This window comes from Hemitrygon akajei, chromosome 22 (assembly GCF_048418815.1).
Source record: "Hemitrygon akajei chromosome 22, sHemAka1.3, whole genome shotgun sequence".
Classification (NCBI taxonomy): domain Eukaryota; kingdom Metazoa; phylum Chordata; class Chondrichthyes; order Myliobatiformes; family Dasyatidae; genus Hemitrygon; species Hemitrygon akajei.
The window spans coordinates 66,286,360-66,305,963 of record NC_133145.1 but is presented as its reverse complement, the minus strand read 5'-3'; the positions used below and the strand labels follow the sequence as shown (position 1 = coordinate 66,305,963).

General features: G+C 45.9%; 1 protein-coding gene across 1 annotated transcript in view; it reads right to left on the bottom strand.

Moving 5' to 3' along the window:
* Positions 1–458: 458 nt before the first annotated feature.
* Positions 459–19,604, bottom strand: part of utp6 (UTP6 small subunit processome component) — a 37,523-nt gene continuing 18,377 nt past the window's right edge. The window contains exons 14-19 of the mRNA XM_073026510.1: positions 6,663–6,842; positions 5,219–5,299; positions 5,032–5,141; positions 2,373–2,439; positions 1,911–1,983; positions 459–863 (exon numbers count right to left, since the gene is read on the bottom strand). Of these exons, the coding sequence (XP_072882611.1) occupies positions 706–863; positions 1,911–1,983; positions 2,373–2,439; positions 5,032–5,141; positions 5,219–5,299; positions 6,663–6,842 (669 nt within the window). The 3' untranslated portion in view covers positions 459–705. The remainder of the gene's footprint in view (positions 864–1,910; positions 1,984–2,372; positions 2,440–5,031; positions 5,142–5,218; positions 5,300–6,662; positions 6,843–19,604) is intronic.

Genomic DNA, 19,604 nt, shown 5'->3' with positions numbered 1-19,604 from the left:
TTCCTCAATGTTGGGGGTGGGTCAATGAGAGGGATCCTCAGTGTGGGGGGCATTGTTTTGGGGCAGTGACCAGAGGTTCCTCAGTGTGGGGGTTCCTCTGGGCAGTCCTGAATCCAGTCACCTTTAGCTGCTCCATTAGTGACCCTCATCACCAAAAATGTCCTGTGTTCAGTTCTGCTCTAACCTCAACGCAGGTAAAGCAGCAGCCCATGGCCACGGCCATTGAGGTGTGGACAACATTCAGGCCCAGCAAGTAAAATTCACAGCATTAAAGTGCCAAGTGATGTCCATCTCCACAATGTGTGCATGTTCTCTCCACACTATCTTGAATCAGATACTAGTTCTTCACTATCTCGCAATGAAAATCCTGGAGCTCCCCTCCAACCCAAATCGACTATCCTGGAACCACAATGCACCCCCCCCCCCCCCAACCAGGCTGAATGGAGACGAGACGTATGGAAGATATGACAACCAGAACTTTATTCAGAGTACACATTCAACATCTCTAGTCCGACACACAGCATGTCTCAATCCCCGTCAACTGGCACTGAGTTCGCCACACAGGTCAAACTTCCAGTAGGAATCCAGACTGGGAGACTCCGGAGAATCCTAATCTGATGCTGGAATCACAGGCACTGGTGAGCGAAGGAGTGCTTCCCATCCCTCCCCTAAAGGCAGAAGAGCAGTGGAGGGGGCAGCCATGATCTATAGGTGGCCTGTCTGCAGCAGTGTGTATTGGGACACAAATCTCTCCATCTCCACTCCCTGCAGGACCTTCATGGCTCTCCAGTGAATCTGTCCTGTCAGCCCGGCTTTCCCATGGGGGTGGCTCTGCTCCTCCTGGATGTAATCCAGCCACAGATCTGTCACAATAGCATGGGAAATGTGTCCATAAACTCTCATGGCCAGGACCCACTACAGCACTCCCCTCCCATCTCCCACACCCTAACCCTACCCCTCTCCCACACCCCCATTCACACCCTACCCACAACCCCCATCCCATGGCATTAATGCCACAATAGATGATGCAGAGTTCTTAGGAAGCCTGTGAAGCAACAGAGAATCACCGAGTGAGGCAGCCGGGATACCAGTATTGATTGTTCAATCTGTGACAAGTTATTGGTAAATAAAACAGGCTCTGGGAAGTGATTTCAAATTTGATTATCTAATCTGTATTTAAAAAAAAATAAATTCTGCATCACAGGTGTGAGAAGAGCTTCACTCTGTGTCTGACCACACTTAGTTTCTCACCCTTGGAGTGTGTGATGGGATCGTCTGTTCTCAATAAAAATATCCTGCATCACAAGAAAGAAGGGAGCTTTGCTGTGTCTGTTCCTGAGACAGTGTGGAGGGAACTTCACTCTGAATCTGACCCTGGAGATATGAGATGGGATGAAGTGGAGAGGGCTTACTATCCCTGACCCTAGGAATATGTGTTGGAACGGCGTAGAGGGAAGGTCACTATGTCTGACCCTAAGTGTGTATTGGAACAGTGTGGAGGGAAGGTCCCTCTGTGTCTGTGCCCAGGAATGTGTGATGGGATGGCATGGTGTAGAAGGAGCTTCACTGTGTCTGACCATGGGAGTTTGTGATGGGACAGTATGGAAAGAGCTTCACTCTCTATTTGACCCCAGAGTGCGATGGATGGTTGGAGGGAGCTTCATTCTGTGTTTGATCCAGTTTGCCTGTTTTGAACTGGGCAGTGAGATACCCTCGTAAGGGGCATACTGGATGTTCCAGTTCCAGTCCGCTACCTTACTCCCCCACCCCCAGCCTTGGTTTATGTTGAGAAGGAAGTGATGGCATTCGAAGGTCCTGGAAGCAGCAGCTGACCTGTGACCTGTGCACAAATGGCAGGGCAGAGATAGTGCAGTGATGCTGCCAACAGGCTCAGTCTCTGCCATTGTTACCTGCGTCTGTGGATCCAAACTCTCGAAGAGCTCGTTCATAGTATTCTCTTAGTCGCTGCATGCTGCTGCAATCCTGTGGGACAAATCACACTATGGAAATTACCATCGACAGCAGCAATAACATACCACCCAATGAGCTGGCTGAGTATTTACTGGTATATTCTCCCCTACCCAGAAACACCGCACATTTCACACCCCGCAAATTAGCAGCAGCAGAAATGTACCACATAATGAGCCGGTTTGAGTGTTTATTGGTATCATCTCCACTGTCCAGAAATGCCATGTTCTGTAGCCTGGCTGCACACAGGCTGCATTTGGGACCATGGTTACAGATCGTACCCTAACAAACAGGCAGAACTGGTAACAGTTTCTGTGACAGTCCCATGTTTATCCCACCAGGCCTCCTCCAGCCCAGCCCACACTCTACCCTGTGTTCCTCACCTCTCCCATCCCCAAGCTCACCTGGTCCTTCTCAATCGCAATCATTTTCCTGAAGAACTCCAGGGAGAAGGGCCTGTTCTCGTGGAGACTGGAACAGAAGTGAGAGAAATGACAGCCCAGTCTGAACACTTGCTGCGATTGGGGAGGTGTGGTTGGACAGCAGATTTTCTCATCAAGGTTACTGTCTTTGGTTATCAGGCATAAGGAAACCAAACCAGAAGCACAGACCAGCAGAGACCATTCACTCTATCCCTCAGATCCCCTTAAACTCCTTAACCCCTCTCTTTAGTTTCAGACACCCCTACTGTGGCAAATGGTTGTTTAATTTCTGGTTAATTGTAATTTTCTTTGTAGTTTAACAATTACAATTAATTATCTGCTTGTATTTAAGTAGCCTTTCATCTGCACAAGTTTAATATGCCTCCAGTGGCTGTACAAAGTATAATGCTGAGCTTCTTTAAGTGAAGTGTTTTCTCATTGGTTAATTTTTACTGCAGTTTTGACTAAGTATTTTCTAATTGGTTTATTGTTATCTATGGATTTGAATGGATTTTTTCTTTTCTTCGGTATAAAAGTAGATGTTCTATCTAAGACGCCATTTTTAGTTTCTATCTTCTTCATGTAGCAGTGACCCCTATCCACTTTGTTCTATCAACTTTGAATAAAACAATTGTGAAACCACAAGCTTATGCGTTTGTTCCTGACTTCTAAAAGATTTACACATCAGAATCCAATACTACCCCCAATAACTTTGTCTACCTCTGTCAGCATCACTCCCTCTAGGAAAAACAGACCAAGCTCTGGTTGCCACACTACAGGATGGCATGGAGAGTATACGCAGGCGTGGGTATATGGAATTAACTAATACAGGAAGTGGCAGAGATGGGGACATCTGGATAGGTAGGTTGATAGAAAAGGGATGCGATACAGAACAAATAGAGGCAGTTGAAATTAGTTTAGAACTGGCATGGAGGTACAAGGCTGTGAGACTATGAATCTACATAGGAGATTCAGTAGGTTGTTGCCTAGAATGGAGGGTTGTAGTTACATCTGAGGTAATTTGTACTCGGAAACAAACAGAGAAATGTGTTAACACGAGGAAATCTGCAGATGCTGGAAATTCAAACAACGCACACAAAATGCTGGTAGGACACAGCAGGCTAGGCAGCATCTATAGGGAGAAGCGCTGTTGACGTTTCAGGCCGAGGCCCTTCGTCAGGACTAACTGAAAGGAAAGATAGTAAGAGATTTGAAAGTAGTGGGGGGAGGGGGAAATGCGAAATGATAGGAGCCTAAGACCGGAGGTGGGATGAAGCTAAGAGCTGGAAAGGTGATTGGCGAAAGATTGGGACGGGAGGCCTCAGGAGAAAGAAAGGGGGAAGGGAGCACCAGAGGGAGATGGAGAACAGGCAAACAACTAAATATGTCAGGGATGGGGTAAGAAGGGGAGGAGGGGCATTAACGGAAGTTAGAGAAGTCAATGTTCATGCCATCAGGTTGGAGGCTACCCAGCCGGTATATATGGTGTTGTTCCTCCAACCTGAGTTTGGATTCATTTTGACAATAGAGGAGGCCATGGATAGACATATCAGAATGGGAATGGGACGTGGAATTAAAATGTGTGGCCACTGGGAAATCCTGCTTTTTCTGGCGGACCGAGCGTAGGAGTTCTGCGAAACTGTCTCCCAGTCCGCGTCGGGTCTCACCAATATATAAAAGGCCACACCGGGAGCACCGGACGCAGTATACCACACCAGCGGACTCACAGGTGAAGTGTCGCCTCACCTGGAAGGACTGTCTGGGGCCCTGAATGGTGGTGAGGGAGGAAGTGTAAGGGCAGGTGTAGCACTTGTTCCGTTTACAAGGATAAGTGCCAGGAGGGAGATTGGTGGGAAGGGATGGGGGGGACGAGTGGACAAGGGAGTCGCGTAGGGAGCGATCCCTGCGAAAAGCAGAAGGGGGGGGGGGGAGGGAAAAATGTGTTTGGTAGTGGGATCCCGTTGGAGGTGGCGGAAGTTACGGAGAATTATATGTTGGACCTGGAGGCTGGTGGGGTGGTAGGTAAGGACAAGGGGAACCCTATCCCGAGTGGGGTGGCGAGTGGATGGGGTGAGGGCAGATGTGCGGGAAATGGGAGAGATGCGTTTGAGAGCAGAGTTGATGGTGGACGAAGGGAAGCCCCTTTGTTTAATAAAGGAAGACATCTCCTTCGTCCTGGAAAGAAAAGCCTCATCCTGAGAGATGCGGCAGAGACGGAGGAATTGTGAGAAGGGGATAGCCTTTTTGCAAGAGACAGGGTGGAAAGAGGAATAGTCCAGGTAGCTGTGAGAGTCTGTAGGCTTATAGAGAAATGTGTTATTTGCGTCAAATCAAGTCAGCACAGATATTCTGAGGCAGCCTCCAAGTTTCCCCATGTTTCCAGCCCTAACACTACTCACTAACCCTTATATGCACTTTTTGGACTGATGGAGGAAACTGGAGCACCCAGAGGAAACCCATGTGGTCATGGGGAGAATATACAAACTCCTTACAGATATCGGTAGGGATTGAACCCAGATTGTTAATGCTGTAACAGCTTACAGTAATTGCTACACTATTGTGTCATCCCAAAGATATGGACTCTGCACCCTGCTCACCTTCACCCCAATCATTAACTGAGCTGAGAGCACCGGGATACTACCTGGCAAACACCTTCCGTGCCTTCCTGTGGCCGCCCATCCTGAAGGCCCAGTCTAGGTAATTCTCCTTCACGCTTACAGAGATGGCTGGGATAGATGTCCGCAGGGCTTGCTGAGAGAACAATCACCATTAAATTAAGAACAAGTGTGGCATAGAGCAGCACAGAGTTCAGTGAGACAGGTACCTACCTGATAGAGAGCTTCTGTCTCGTTGATACTGCTTGTAGACTCGCTCCACCTCAGGTACAGAAGCCAGAGTGGTAAACTGTCCTTGAAAAGAAAAGAGGAGACTAAAACTCAAACCAAGGCTGTTGACCACCAAGATGGTGTGTGGGCCAGAGACAGCAGTGTGAGGCTTTTGGAAGTAAGCAGAGCACTGGGCAGCAACTCAGGATTGTACAGCTACAGGGAATAGAAAGGCAGAAATTGGGAAAAAGCCTCACCATGGACAGGTGTGCTCACACTGTCACCTGCTCAAAGAGAAGTCCTGAAGCACAGATCATCTCAATGATCAAGCAGCAGAACCAACTGGAGATGGGGAGAAAGGGCAACAAGTGGGTTGGAGAGGAGACAAAATGAGACCGTTTCTAATTTACTTTGGGCCAAATGGGTATGAGAGGAGACAAAATATAGAAATACCAGAACTGATAACTGGGCAAAGTGGAAAGCTGTGTGTGTAATTGGTCTGGTGCAATGCAGTATCTGTGTTGCAGCCCACTGACAGCAGAGCCCACGACCAAACAATGAGCACAGTCTGCAGATCCAACAACCAACAGTGAAGGAACCAAGTTCAGAGAAACCAGACAGCCAGCAGGACACAGAGGGGGTATTGAAAGGGGTTTCCTCCTTCTTCAACCCTTCACCTCCCACCAATTTCCTCTCTCATCATATCATCCCCCCCCCCCCCCCCCCCCCCATCTGGTCTCACCCATCTCTTGCCAGGTTGTACTCCATGCCCTCCCCCACTTCTGCCCATCTCATTTCCAGTCCTGATGAACAGTATCAGCCTGAAACATCAACTGTTTATTCTCTCCATTGTTGCCTCCTGACCTGCTGAGTTCCTCCAGCATTGTGTGCGATATTCCAGATTTCCAGCAGCATCAGAATCCATTGCACATCAGGAATGAAATGGACCACTGGCCTAGCAGACACTGTATTCTATGTGGCACACACCCCCAGTGTCATACACCCTCACCAGACACATGCTGTGTCATTGGATGACTCCCTCACTCCAGCACCCAGTACCGAGACACAATGGTAGATACAACCTCAGGCTGATCACTGGATCAAAGCACCTCATCCTTCTCCATGAATCCCATGATTTGTTTGTCCTGAATATCTGGTTCTGAGCTGCACGTTCCACAGCTCCCCGCAGCACAGGAGTGTGGCTGTTACTTCAGTGTTCTAGGAACCACATAGAAAGTGAGAAAGGGAGTGGGCATTCCTTGTCCCAGTGTAGCCACAAAGCGACTAACAGCAGGTCAATGTCAGGGACACGGGCAGAGACATGAACAAACTGAAGCACCTGTGGGGACAATCACAGGCCGGACCAGGTGGCAGAGTAGGAAGTGACCACGCATCTGTGTAATCTGTGTCTTAGTACCAATGCCAAGGTGAGGTTACAGAAACTCACTGAGGAGGGCACTTCCCGGAAAGCCTCCTGGAAGAGGTGCCCGACACCAGGACTCCGTAGCTGCAGAAGAACCTCCAGGCTGCTCTGCCACATTTCCAGGGAGTTCCCAAATCCTCTGCATGCAGAATCAACCAGTTGCACAGCCTTCTCCCCATGCCCGGAGTCCACCAGCAACCGAAGCTACAGAGAGAGCAGAATGGTCACTTCTGAGGTAATCCCCAATCAAACCTCAACCAACAACACCCAGAACTCACACCCGAGGAAATCCCCAATCCCACATCAACCAACAACACCCAGAACTCACACCTTAGGTAATTCCCAATCAAACCTCAACCAACAACACCCAGAACTCACACCCGAGGTAATCCCCAATCAATCCTCAACAAACAACACCCAGAACTCACACCCGAAGTAATCCCCAATCCCACCTCAACCAACAACACCCAGAACTCACACTTTAGGTAATCCCCAATCCCACGTCAACCAACACCCAGAACTCACACCCGAGGTAATTCCCAATCAAACCTCAACAAACAACACCCAGAACTCACACCCGAGGTAATCCCCAATCCCACATCAACCAACAACACCCAGAACTCACACCCGAGGTAATCCCCAATCAAACCTCAACCAACAACACCCAGAACTCACACCCGAGGTAATCCCCAATCAAACCTCAACCAACAACACCCAGAACTCACACCCGAGGTAATCCCCAATCAAACCTCAACCAACAACACCCAGAACTCACAGCTGAGGTAATCCCCAATCCCACATCAACCAACAACACCCAGAACTCACACCTGAGGTAATCCCCAATCCCACACCAACCAACAACACCCAGAACTCACACCTGAGGTAATCCCCAATCCCACATCAACCAACAACACCCAGAACTCACACCTTAGGTAATCCCCAATCCTACATCAACCAACAACACCCAGAACTCACACCCGAAGAAATCCCCAATCCCACATCAACCAACAACACCCAGAACTCACACCTTAGGTAATCCCCAATCCCACATCAACCAACAACACCCAGAACTCACACCCGAGGAAATCCCCAATCCCACATCAACCAACAACACCCAGAACTCACACCTGAGGTAATCCCCAATCCCACATCAACCAACAACACCCAGAACTCACACCTTAGGTAATCCCCAATCCCACATCAACCAACAACACCCAGAACTCACACCCGAGGAAATCCCCAATCCCACATCAACCAACAACACCCAGAACTCACACCTTAGGTAATCCCCAATCCCACATCAACCAACAACACCCAGAACTCACACCCGAGGAAATCCCCAATCCCACATCAACCAACAGCACCCAGAACTCACACCCGAGGTAATCCCCAATCCCACATCAACCAACAACACCCAGAACTCACACCCGAGGTAATCCCCAATCCCACATCAACCAACAACACCTAGACCTAGATCTCACACCTGAGGAAAGTACAAACCCCAACCAACAACACTTGGACCCAGAACTCACACCCAAGGAAATCCCCAATCCCACCTCAATCAACAACACCCAGAGCTCACACCCAAGGTAACCACCAATCCCACCTCATCCCAGACCTCACACCCAAGGAAATCCCCAATCCCACCTCAATCAACAACACCCAGAGCTCACACCCAAGGTAACCACCAATCCCACCTCATCCCAGACCTCACACCCGAGGTAATCCCCAATCCCACATCAACCAACAACACCCAGAACTCACACCCGAGGTAATCCCCAATCCCACATCAACCAACAACACCTAGACCTAGATCTCACACCTGAGGAAAGTACAAACCCCAACCAACAACACTTGGACCCAGAACTCACACCCAAGGAAATCCCCAATCCCACCTCAATCAACAACACCCAGAGCTCACACCCAAGGTAACCACCAATCCCACCTCAATCAACAACACCCAGAGCTCACACCCAAGGTAACCACCAATCCCACCTCATCCCAGACCTCACATCTGAGGAAATCCCCAATCCCACCTCAACCAATAACATCGAGCTCTCACAAGATAATCCCCAACCCTACCCCACCAACACCCAGCTCGAGAACTCATACCCCAACCCCACACAATTAGCAACACCCAGAATAGCAAACATATCCATCCCCAAGCCCTATTACAGAGAAGTTGCAGAGGGGATTTACCAGGATGTTACCTCCTAGATTAGAGAGCATGCCTTATAAGTAGAGGTTGAGCAAGCTAGGCTATTTCTTTTTGGCATGGAAGATGAGAGGCAAGTTGATAGAGGTGTACAAGATGATAGGAGGCAGAGGTTGAGTGGATATCCAGCGTCCTTTTCTTAGTGTGGAAATGGCTAATCCGTTTAGCATAATGGAAGGAAAGTATCAGAAGAGTGTCAAACAGAGGTTCTTTTTTTTAAAGAAAAACACAGACTGGTGGGTGTGTAGGATGCCCTGCCAGTGGTGGTGATAGACAAATTAGGGACATTTAAGAAACTCTTCGATATGCCCATGATGATAGAAAATGACGAGGTTCTGTAGGAGGGAAGGGCTAGATTGATCTTTGAGTAGGTTAAAAGGTAGGCACAACATTTTTATGTTATATCCCCACTCCTAACACCTAGTCACAGAACATACATTTGCAAGTAAAAGTTTGTGCACCCTTTAAATTACTCAAAAATGTGGTCTGATCTTCAGCCAAGTCACAAATATAGACAAACACTATCTACCTAAACTAATAACACATAAACAATTATACTTCTTATCAATACTGAGTACACCTTTTAAACAATCACAGTCTAGGTTCAAAGAAGTATGTGAACCTCTGGGGTAATGCCTTCTACAAAAGCTACTTGGAGTCAGGTGTTCCAATTAATGATACAGTCCGCCCTCCTTATCCGCGGATTCAACCAATCGCGATCGGGAAAACCAGGAAGTTCTCTCTCCAGCACTCGTTGTTTGAACATGTACAGACTTTTTTCTTGTCATTATTCCCTAAACAATACAGTATAACAACTATTTACATAGCATTTACATTGTATTAGGTATTATAAGCAATCTAGAAATGACTTAAAAGTACAGGCAGTTCCCGGGTTATGAATGAGTTCTGTTCCTGAGTCTGTCTTTAAGTCGGATTTGAAGTTGGATCAGGTACATCCGGTATTATTCAGCGTCAGTTAGTCAAACGTTTTTCTTAGTATATAGTACATATTTTCACTTTCTATGCATATAAAACACTTAAGAAACATACGTATTTCAATAATTAAACCACTGCGTTGCTTAGTAATAATTGTAGCTTTCATCGGGGCAGAGCCTTTCAAATGCTCCATTAAAATTGTTCCGATCGTTGACCGACTGTAGCCGAACACTTTTCCAATGACCGACGGCGTTTCACCTCTTTCCGATTGCTTTATTACTTCCACCTTATTTTCAATCGCGATCGTGATTATTTTCATGAACAGAAACACCGCAGATTCAGAGCTACGCCGGGTCCTAATGTCCACCACACTGAACATGTTAAATGAAGTCCGGGGTTCTGCTGGGTCCTAAAGACAATCGCACTGATTCAGGTTAAATAAGGGACTTGAGCATCCGCGATTTTTGGTATCCGCGCGGGGTCTCGGAACCAATCCCCCGCGGATAAGGAGGGCCGACTGTTTAAGATTGGAGGGGTGCCCTATGAGACCCTGCTCTTCTCAAAAAAAAAGATCTGCTTATGTGCACCATGCCTTGATCAAAACAACTTTCAGAGGACCGAAGAATTATAGAGATGCATCAAGCTGGAAAAGGCTACCAAAGCAATACAAAAGACCAGAGTGTTCATCAGTCCACAGTAAGAGGAATTGTCGACAAATAAAGGAAACTCAGTACTGTTGTTACTCTCCCTAGGGGTGGGCATCCTGCAAAGATCACATCCAAAGCACAACGTGCAATTCAGAAGGAGGAGAAAAAGAAAACTCAAGGGTAACAGCAAAGGCCTGCAGAAATCTTTAGAAAATGCTGAAGTCTTTGTTCATGTGTCCACTATAAGAAAGACACTGAACAAGAATGGTGTTCATGGAAGGACATCACAGAAGAAACCACTGCTCTCCAAAAAAAAAAACCACTGCTGCCTGTCTCAAGTTTGCAAAAGACCAACTGGATGTTTCATAATGCTTTGGGGACAGTGTTCTGTAGACAGATGAGACAGAAGTTGAAATTGCTGGCAGAAATGTTTGGAGGAAAAAGGGCACTGCACACCAACACCAAAACCTCATCCAACTGTGAAGCATGGTAGAAGGAGCATCATTGTTTGGGGCTGCTTTGTTGCCTCAGGGCCTGGACAGCTTGCAGAGTTGTTGAGGAAACAATGAATTAATTTGTATCAAGATTTTTTTTTACAGGAGAATGTCAGGGTAGCGGTTTGTCACCTGCAGCTTAATAGAAATTGGATGATGCAACAAGACAATGATCCAAAACACAGGAGTAAATTGACAACAGAATAATTTGAAAGACGAAAATTTGTATTTTGGAATGGCCAAGTCAGAGTCCAGACCTGAATCCAATTGAGATGCTATTACCTGACCTGAAGAGGGCTCCACATGCAAGGTATCTCAGAAGTATTGCTGAACTGAGAGATTTTTGTGTGGAGAAATGGTCTAAAATTCCTCCTCACCTTTGTGCAAGTCTGATCCACAGCTACAGGAAATATTTGCTATAGGTTATTGTTGCTAAAAGAGGTTCTACCAGTTATTAAATACAAGGGTTCACATACTTTTTCCAGCCTGGACTGTGAATGATTGAACAATGTATTCAATAAAGACAAGGAAAGTACAATTGCTTGTGTGTTATTAATTTAAGCAGATTGTGTTTGTCTATTACTGTGACTGAAATGAAGATCAGACAACATTTAACGTGTAATTACTGCAGAAAAGCAAGTAATTGCAAAGGGTTCACAAACTTTATCTTGCAACTGTGGATAACATGTCCCCTGCTTACCATGTAACCCAGCCATTCGGACTGACATACCCATCCTGGTTGTGATCTACTGAATCAGTGTCACATTCCAGCCTTTCCCCTACAACTTAGGCTTGGCCCCCTTCAAAGTTATCTACTCTAAGGGTAGCCTTAAAAAGTGGTGGATAAAGCCCACTCTATCATGGGTACAGCCCTTCCCACCATTGAGCACATCTACATGAAATACTGTCGCAGGAAAGCAGCATCCATCATCGGGGACCCCCCACCACCCAGGTCATGCTCTCTTCTTGCTGCTGCCACCAGGAAGCTGGTACAGGAGCCTCAGGACTCATACCACCAGGTTCAGGAACAGTTACTTCAATCAGGTCCACTGCCTGAGGATAAAAGGCAAGACTGGGTCGCAGCAGTGTAATAGAACTTTGACCAGCAGCCAATCTGGACACCAGAAGTTTGGAGATGTAGAAAAAAATTAATTCTGAGAATTAAAGGTTAACAAAATCGTGCAAGTAGCAGGGCGAGAAGCATGGAAAAATAGAAAACCTACAGCACAATAAAGGCCCTTCGGCCCACAAAATTATGCCAAATGTGTAGATGGGGTCTGTCTACTCCTACTAATTAGCAATAAGTCCTGTTAGAAATGAACTGATAACACACAGATGTAGTAAGTCCTGTTGGTAATGAAGAACAGATAATGCATGAATGTTGTGCGTAAGGAGGAACCCTTAGCCCTCAGGACGACATGACTAATGGTTTGGTTTCTTACAATTAATGGGGAGGTTCCTTCAGCCTTCAAGGCTACAGGACTAACAGCTTGTTTTCTTCTAATTAATGGGGAGCTGATTGTGTACGTGAGGACCCCGTGTTTAATGTTGCATAAGGTATGTCGATAAAGTCTAAGCAGAAACTCTTAACCCCTGAAAACTGTTGAACTGCATGTACTTTAAGGTATAAAAGACTACACCTGTGCTTGCTTTACCAGAGTCTCTTAGTGGGCTCTCTGTGATCACGTAATAAAGTAATTCAACCGAATACCGAAGTCTGGGTCTTTGTTTAAGTCAAAATGGCAATAGTAAATTTCTCTGAGAGGAGAGGAGGGGACTTCAATCAGGTCCACTACCTGAAGATAAAAGGCAAGAACAAGCCACGGCAGTGTAATAGAGCTTTGACCAGCAAGCAATTGGCACGCGAGATTGATTAGTAAAAACAAAATTTAAGGAAGGCAGGGGAAAGCACTGGGGTTGTCATTTGAATGGACATACAGTAGTGATCTTAAGGCTTCAACAAAGACAGATTTCACTCAGAGAAAGCAAAGGAAAGAAAAGCTTAAGTTTTTTTCCCTTCTCTTCGTGGTACATATTAGTACCAACAACATAGGTAGGAAAAGGGAGGAGGTCCTGAACACAGACTACAGGGAGTTAGGAAAGAAGCTGAGAAGCAGGACCACAAGGGTAGTAATCTCTGATTACTGCCTGTGCCACGCAACAGTGAGTATAGGAATAGAAGTCTGGAGGTGGAGTTAAGATGGCACTAAACAACGACTCCTTTGCTTGCATCTTTGGAAACAGCTCTATTTCCATCTTTAATATCTTTATTTTTCCCTTTCAGGGTTCTTTTTGTTACGAATGATGAACAACTCTGATGGGCAGAAGGGTACAAAATTGCCAATGCCCCTTTAGAGAATCGCAAATCGCTACTATTTCGACGCTGTTAACAAGGAAATAAGAGAGACAAAAGGGACTCTGCCAGGGCAGTTGTTATTGATAACAGCTCACGAAAGTTAATGAGAGAGAGACAGCTCAGAGATACACAAAGTGGAATGTCTCCTACTAACAAAAGAGAGCGGAACCATTGATTACGGCTATTGTCTTTTGGAGAAGAATTGTGTACTTGGTACTGTTCTATTCATTGAAACCCCTCAGGGGGCAACTAGAGTGGGCTGGTTTGATGGGTTACATCACCTTAACCTGATTGACACCTGAGACCCCGTGAGTGGGGATAAAAGTGGGGTCTGGGGTAACACCCCTCAGACGCACCAGGAGAAACGCTAGTGAGCATCAGAACCCCCACGAGACAGGGTGGGAGATTGGAGACCAAACAAAGTGTCGGTAAATTTTAACTCTCAATGTTTTGTAGCGAGACCGGTGGGGGCTTGTGTGTGTGTCCACCCTTGCCTGGGTGACGAGTCCACCACGGAAGAACGGTCTAGCTAAAGGACGGAGGGGTCATACGTGAATGGCCACAACAACAACGCATCGACGGATCAAAATCGTAAAGGAAGGTTGGCAAGATAATAGCTATTACTGTTCGCACGTTCTCTCTCTCTCTCCAACAATTGCAACACAGCGACCAACAACTACCGCAGCCTGCATGAACTGAACTGAACTTTATATTTCCATCTGACAATTCATTATCCCCTAGACAACGATAGAGCTTATTTCTTATTATTATTACACCCGCACTTTTAGGTTTAGTATTGATGACGTATATTATCTGTATATTTGCATTGATAGTATTTTTGTGTATTTTTACTAATACTGTTGAAAATAGTATCACCAGACTCCAACGGACACTTCTATCTTTGCTGGTAAGACACCCAGTTACGGGGTTCGTAACATTTTGAAGACCCTGACCTGGAGTTACATGTGGATTTCAGTACTTTGTGGGAATGGGACCTGTTCTCAGGGTTTCAGGGCCAGCCATTGTTGTTTGGCATGCCAAGGGTCTGGCCTGAGAGTCCGGCTCGAATTTGAAAGTCTAAGATTTCAGGGCTCTGGAGACTGGCGGATCGAGAGTTGCTGTCCTGACAGGAGACTCGTGTGCCGTCGGGGAGGCCAGAAAATCTTTTGCTGTGGGCCCGAAGACCCAAGATCTTTGTGATCTTCAGGCACAGAGCTCATAAAAAGCGAAGGAACTGACTTTTTAAACATCGTAAACCAGCATCATGTTATGTCTCCCGCTCGCTATGAAAATGGGGGACACCTCCCTTTCCCTTACTAGGGAGAGAGAGAACCCGTGGTTTGTTGAATGCCTGATGAAATGCAATAGTCTTTGGGGTAACTACAAGATCTGTGTCTTTGCTATTGCCTAGCTCATGCTTGTGCTCAGTAGCAGGTGTGCTTTTTTTGCTGGGGGGGGGTGGAGGGGGATCATTGCTTGCTGCCGCTTACGTGCAGGGGTGGGGGACTTTGGAGACCTCATGTTTAATTGTCATTCATTCGTTGGGGCACTTCTGTTTTTGTGGATGTTTGTGAAAAAAAAGCATTTCAGGATGTATATATTATATACATTTCTCTGATGTTAAATTGGACCTTTGAACCTTTTGAGAGTGAGGTGGAGGATAAGTGCGTGGCTGAGAGATTGGAGCAGGGGGCAGGGATTCAGATTTACAGATCATTGGGACCTCTTTTGGGGCAGGTATGACCTGCACAATAAGGACACATTGCACTTGAATCTGAGGGGGACCAATATCCTGGCAGGGAGATTCGCTAAGGCTATTGGGGAGAGTTTAAACTAGAATTGCTGGGAGGTAGGAACCAAACTGAAGAGACGGAGGAAGCAGCGGTTGGCTCACAAATAGAGAAAGCTTGTAGGCAGTGTGAGAGGAAGGATAGGCAGGTGATAGAAAAAGGATGTGCTCAGACTGATGGTTTAAGATTGTCTATTTAAATTCAAGGAGTATAATGAACAAAGCAGATGAGCTAAGAGCGTGGATCAGTACTTGGAGCTATGATGTTGTGGCCATTACAGAGAATTGTATGGCTCAGGGGCAGGAATGGTTACTTAAGAGTGCCAGGCTTTAAACGTTTCAGAAAGGACAGAGAGGGGGGCAAAAGAGGTGGGGGCGTGGCACTGCTGATCAGAGATAGTGTCACAGCTGCAGAAAAGGAAGAAGCCATGGAGAGATTGTCTATCGAGTCTCTATGGATGGAAGTTAGAAACAGGAAGGAGTCAATAACTCTACTAGGTGTTTGTTTGTTTGTTTTTTTTTACAGACCACCCAATAGTAACAGGGACCTCGAGGACCAGATAGGGAGACAGATTCTGGAAGGGTGCAATAATAATAGGGTTGTCGTGATGGGAGATTTTAATTTCCCCAGTATTGATTGGCATCTCCCAAGAGCAAGGGGTTTAGATGGGGTGGAGTTTGTTCGGTGTGTTCAGGAAGGTTTCCTGACACAATATGTAGATAAGCCTACAAGAGGAGAGGCTGTACTTGATCTGGTATTGGGCAATGAATCTGATCAGGTGTCAGGTCTGTCAGTGGGAGAACATTTGGAGATGGTGATCACAATTCTATCTCCTTTACCATAGCATTGGAGAGGGATAAGAGCAGACAAGCTAGGAAAACGTTTAATTGGAGTAAGGGAAATATGAAGCTATCAGGCAGGAAGCATAAATTGGAAATATGTTCTCAGGGAAATGTACAGAAGAAATGTGGCAAATGTTCAGGGGATACTTGCGTGGTGTTCTGCACAGGTATGTTCCAATGAGACAGGGAAAGGATGGTAGGGCACAGGAACCGTGGTGTACAAAAGCTGTTGTAAATCTCGTCAAGAAGAAAAGCTTATGAAAGGTTCAAAAAACTAGGTAATGACAGATCAACACGTACAAACAAGCTGGAGGAACGCAGCAGGTCAGGCAGCATCCGTGGAAACGAGTAGTCAACGTTTCGGGCCAAGACCCTTCATCAGGACTGAAGGAGGGGGCAGGGGCCTCATAAAGAAGGTGGGGAGAGGGTGGGAAGAAGGCTGGTAGGTGCCAGGTGAAAAACCAATCAGAGGAAAGATCAAGGGGTGGGGGAGGGGAAGCGGGGAAGGGATAGGCACGAAAGGTGAAGGAGGAATGTAAGGGGTCAGCACTATGGGTAGTAGTAGAAGGCAGAATCATGAGAGAGGTGATAGGCAGCTGGAAGAGGAGGCAGAGTGAAAGTGGGATGGGGGAAGAGAATTACCGGAAGTTGGAGAATTCGATGTTCATACCAAGGGGCTGGAGACTACCCAGACAGTAAATGAGGTGTTGCTCCACTACCCAGACAGTATATCAGGTGTTGCTCCAATGACAGAATAGGTAATGACAGAGATCTAGAAGATTATAAGGCTAGCAGGAAAGAGCTTAAGAATGAAATTAGGAGAGCCAGAAGGGGCCATGAAAAGGCCTTGGTGAGCAGGATTAAGGAAACCACTTAAGGCATTCTACAAGTTCGTGAAGAGCAAGAGGATAAGATGTGAGAGAATAGGACCAATCAAGTGTGACAGTGGAAAAGTGTGTATGGAACCAGAGGAGATAGCGAAGGTACTTAATGAAAACTGTGCTCAGTATTCAATACGGAAAAGGACCTTGGCAATTGTAGGGATGACTTACAGCAGACTGAAAAGCTTGAGCACATAGACAATAAGAAAGAGGATGTGCTTGAGCTTTTGGAAAGCATCAAGTTGGGTAAGTCACCAGGACCAGATGAAATGCATCTCAGGCTGCTGTGGGAGCTGAGGGAGGAGATTGCTGAAACTTTGACAATGATTTTTGCATCATCAATGGGGACGGGGGAGGCTCCAGAGGATTGGAGGGTTGCTGATGTTTTTTCCCTTATTCAAGAATAGACAATAGACTATAGACAACAGGTGCAGAAGTAGACCATTCGGCCCTTCGAGCCTGCACCGCCATTTTGAGATCATGGCTGATCAACTACTATCAATACCCAGTTCCTGCCTTGTCCCCATATCCCTTGATTCCCCTATCCATAAGATACCTATCTAGCTCCTTCGTGATCATATCTTTGTGATACCTATCCTTAGAGATAGCCCAGGAAATTATAGACCAGTGAGTCTTACTTCAGTGGTTGGTAAGTTATAACCATATAACCATATAACAATCACAGCACGGAAACAGGCCATTCCGGCCCTCCTAGTCCGTGCCGAACTCTTAATCTCACCTAGTCCCACCTACCCGCACTCAGCCCATAACCCTCCACTCCTTTCCTATCCATATACCTATCCAATTTTACCTTAAATGACACAACTGAACTGGCCTCTACTACTTCTACAGGAAGCTCATTCCACACAGCTATCACTCTCTGAGTAAAGAAATACCCCCTCGTGTTTCCCTTAAACTTTTGCCCCCTAACTCTCAAATCATGTCCTCTCGTTTGAATCTCCCCTACTCTCAATGGAAACAGCCTATTCACGTCAACTCTATCTATCCCTCTCAACATTTTAAATACCTCGATCAAATCCCCCCTCAACCTTCTACGCTCCAATGAATAGAGACCTAACTTGTTCAACCTTTCTCTGTAACTTAAGTGCTGAAACCCAGGTAACATCCTAGTAAATCGTCTCTGCACTCTCTCTAATTTATTGATATCTTTCCTATAATTCGGTGACCAGAACTGTACCCAATATTCCAAATTTGGCCTTACCAATGCCTTGTACAATTTTAACATTACATCCCAACTTCTGTACTCAATGCTCTGATTTATAAAGGCCAGCGTTCCAAAAGCCTTCTTCACCACCCTATCTACATGAGACTCCACCTTCAGGGAACTATGCACTGTTATTCCTAGATCTCTCTGTTCCACTGCATTCCTCAATGCCCTACCATTTACCCTGTATGTTCTATTTGGATTATTCCTGCCAAAATGTAGAACCTCACACTTCTCAGCATTAAACTCCATCTGCCAACGTTCAGCCCATTCTTCTAACCGGCATAAATCTCCCTGCAAGCTTTGAAAACCCACCTCATTATCCACAACACCTCCTACCTTAGTATCATCAGCATACTTACTAATCCAATTTACCACCCCATCATCCAGATCATTTATGTATATTACAAACAACATTGGGCCCAAAACAGATCCCTGAGGCACCCCGCTAGTCACCGGCCTCCATCCCGATAAACAATTATCCACCACTACTCTCTGGCATCTCCCATCTAGCCACTGTTGAATCCATTTTATTACTCCAGCATTAATACCTAACGACTGAACCTTCTTAACTAACCTTCCATGTGGAACTTTGTCAAAGGCCTTGCTGAAGTCCATATAGACTACATCCACTGCCTTACCCTCGTCAACATTCCTCGTAACTACTTCAAAAAATTCAATAAGGTTTGTCAAACATGACCTTCCACGCACAAATCCATGCTGGCTACTCCTAATCAGATCCTGTCTATCCAGATAATTATAAATACTATCTCTAAGAATACTTTCCATTAATTTACCCACCACTGATGTCAAACTGACAGGTCTATAATTGCCAGGCTTACTTCTAGAACCCTTTTTAAACAATGGAACCACATGAGCAATACGCCAATCCTCCGGCACAATCCCTGTTTCTAATGACATCTGAAAGATCTCCGTCAGAGCTCCTGCTATCTCTACACAAACTTCCCTCAAGGTCCTGGGGAATATCCGGTCAGGACCCGGAGATTTATCCACTTTTAAATTTCTTAAAAGCGCCAGTACTTCCACCTCTTTAATTGTCATAGGTTCCATAACTTCCTTACTTGTTTCCCACACCTTACACCATTCAATATCCTTCTCCTTAGTGAATACCGAAGAGAAGAAATCGTTCAAAATCTCTCCCATCTCCCTCGGCTCCACACATAGCTGACCACCCTGATTCTCTAAGGGACCAATTTTATCCCTCACTATCCTCTTGCTTTTAATATAACTGTAGAAGCCTTTCGGATTTACTTCCACCTTATTTGCCAAACCAAACTCGTAACTTCTTTTAGCTTTTCTAATCTCTTTCTTAAGTTTCCTTTTACATTCTTTATATTCCTCGAGCAATTCCTTTACTCCATGCTGCCTATATCTATTGTAGACATCCCTCTTTTTTCGAACCAAGTTTCTAATATCCCTTGAAAACCATGGCGCTTTCAAACCTTTAACCTTTCCTTTCAACCGAACAGGAACATAAAGATTCTGTACCCTCATAATTTCACCCTTAAATGACCTCCATTTCTCTATTACATCCTTCCCATAAAACAACTTGACCCATT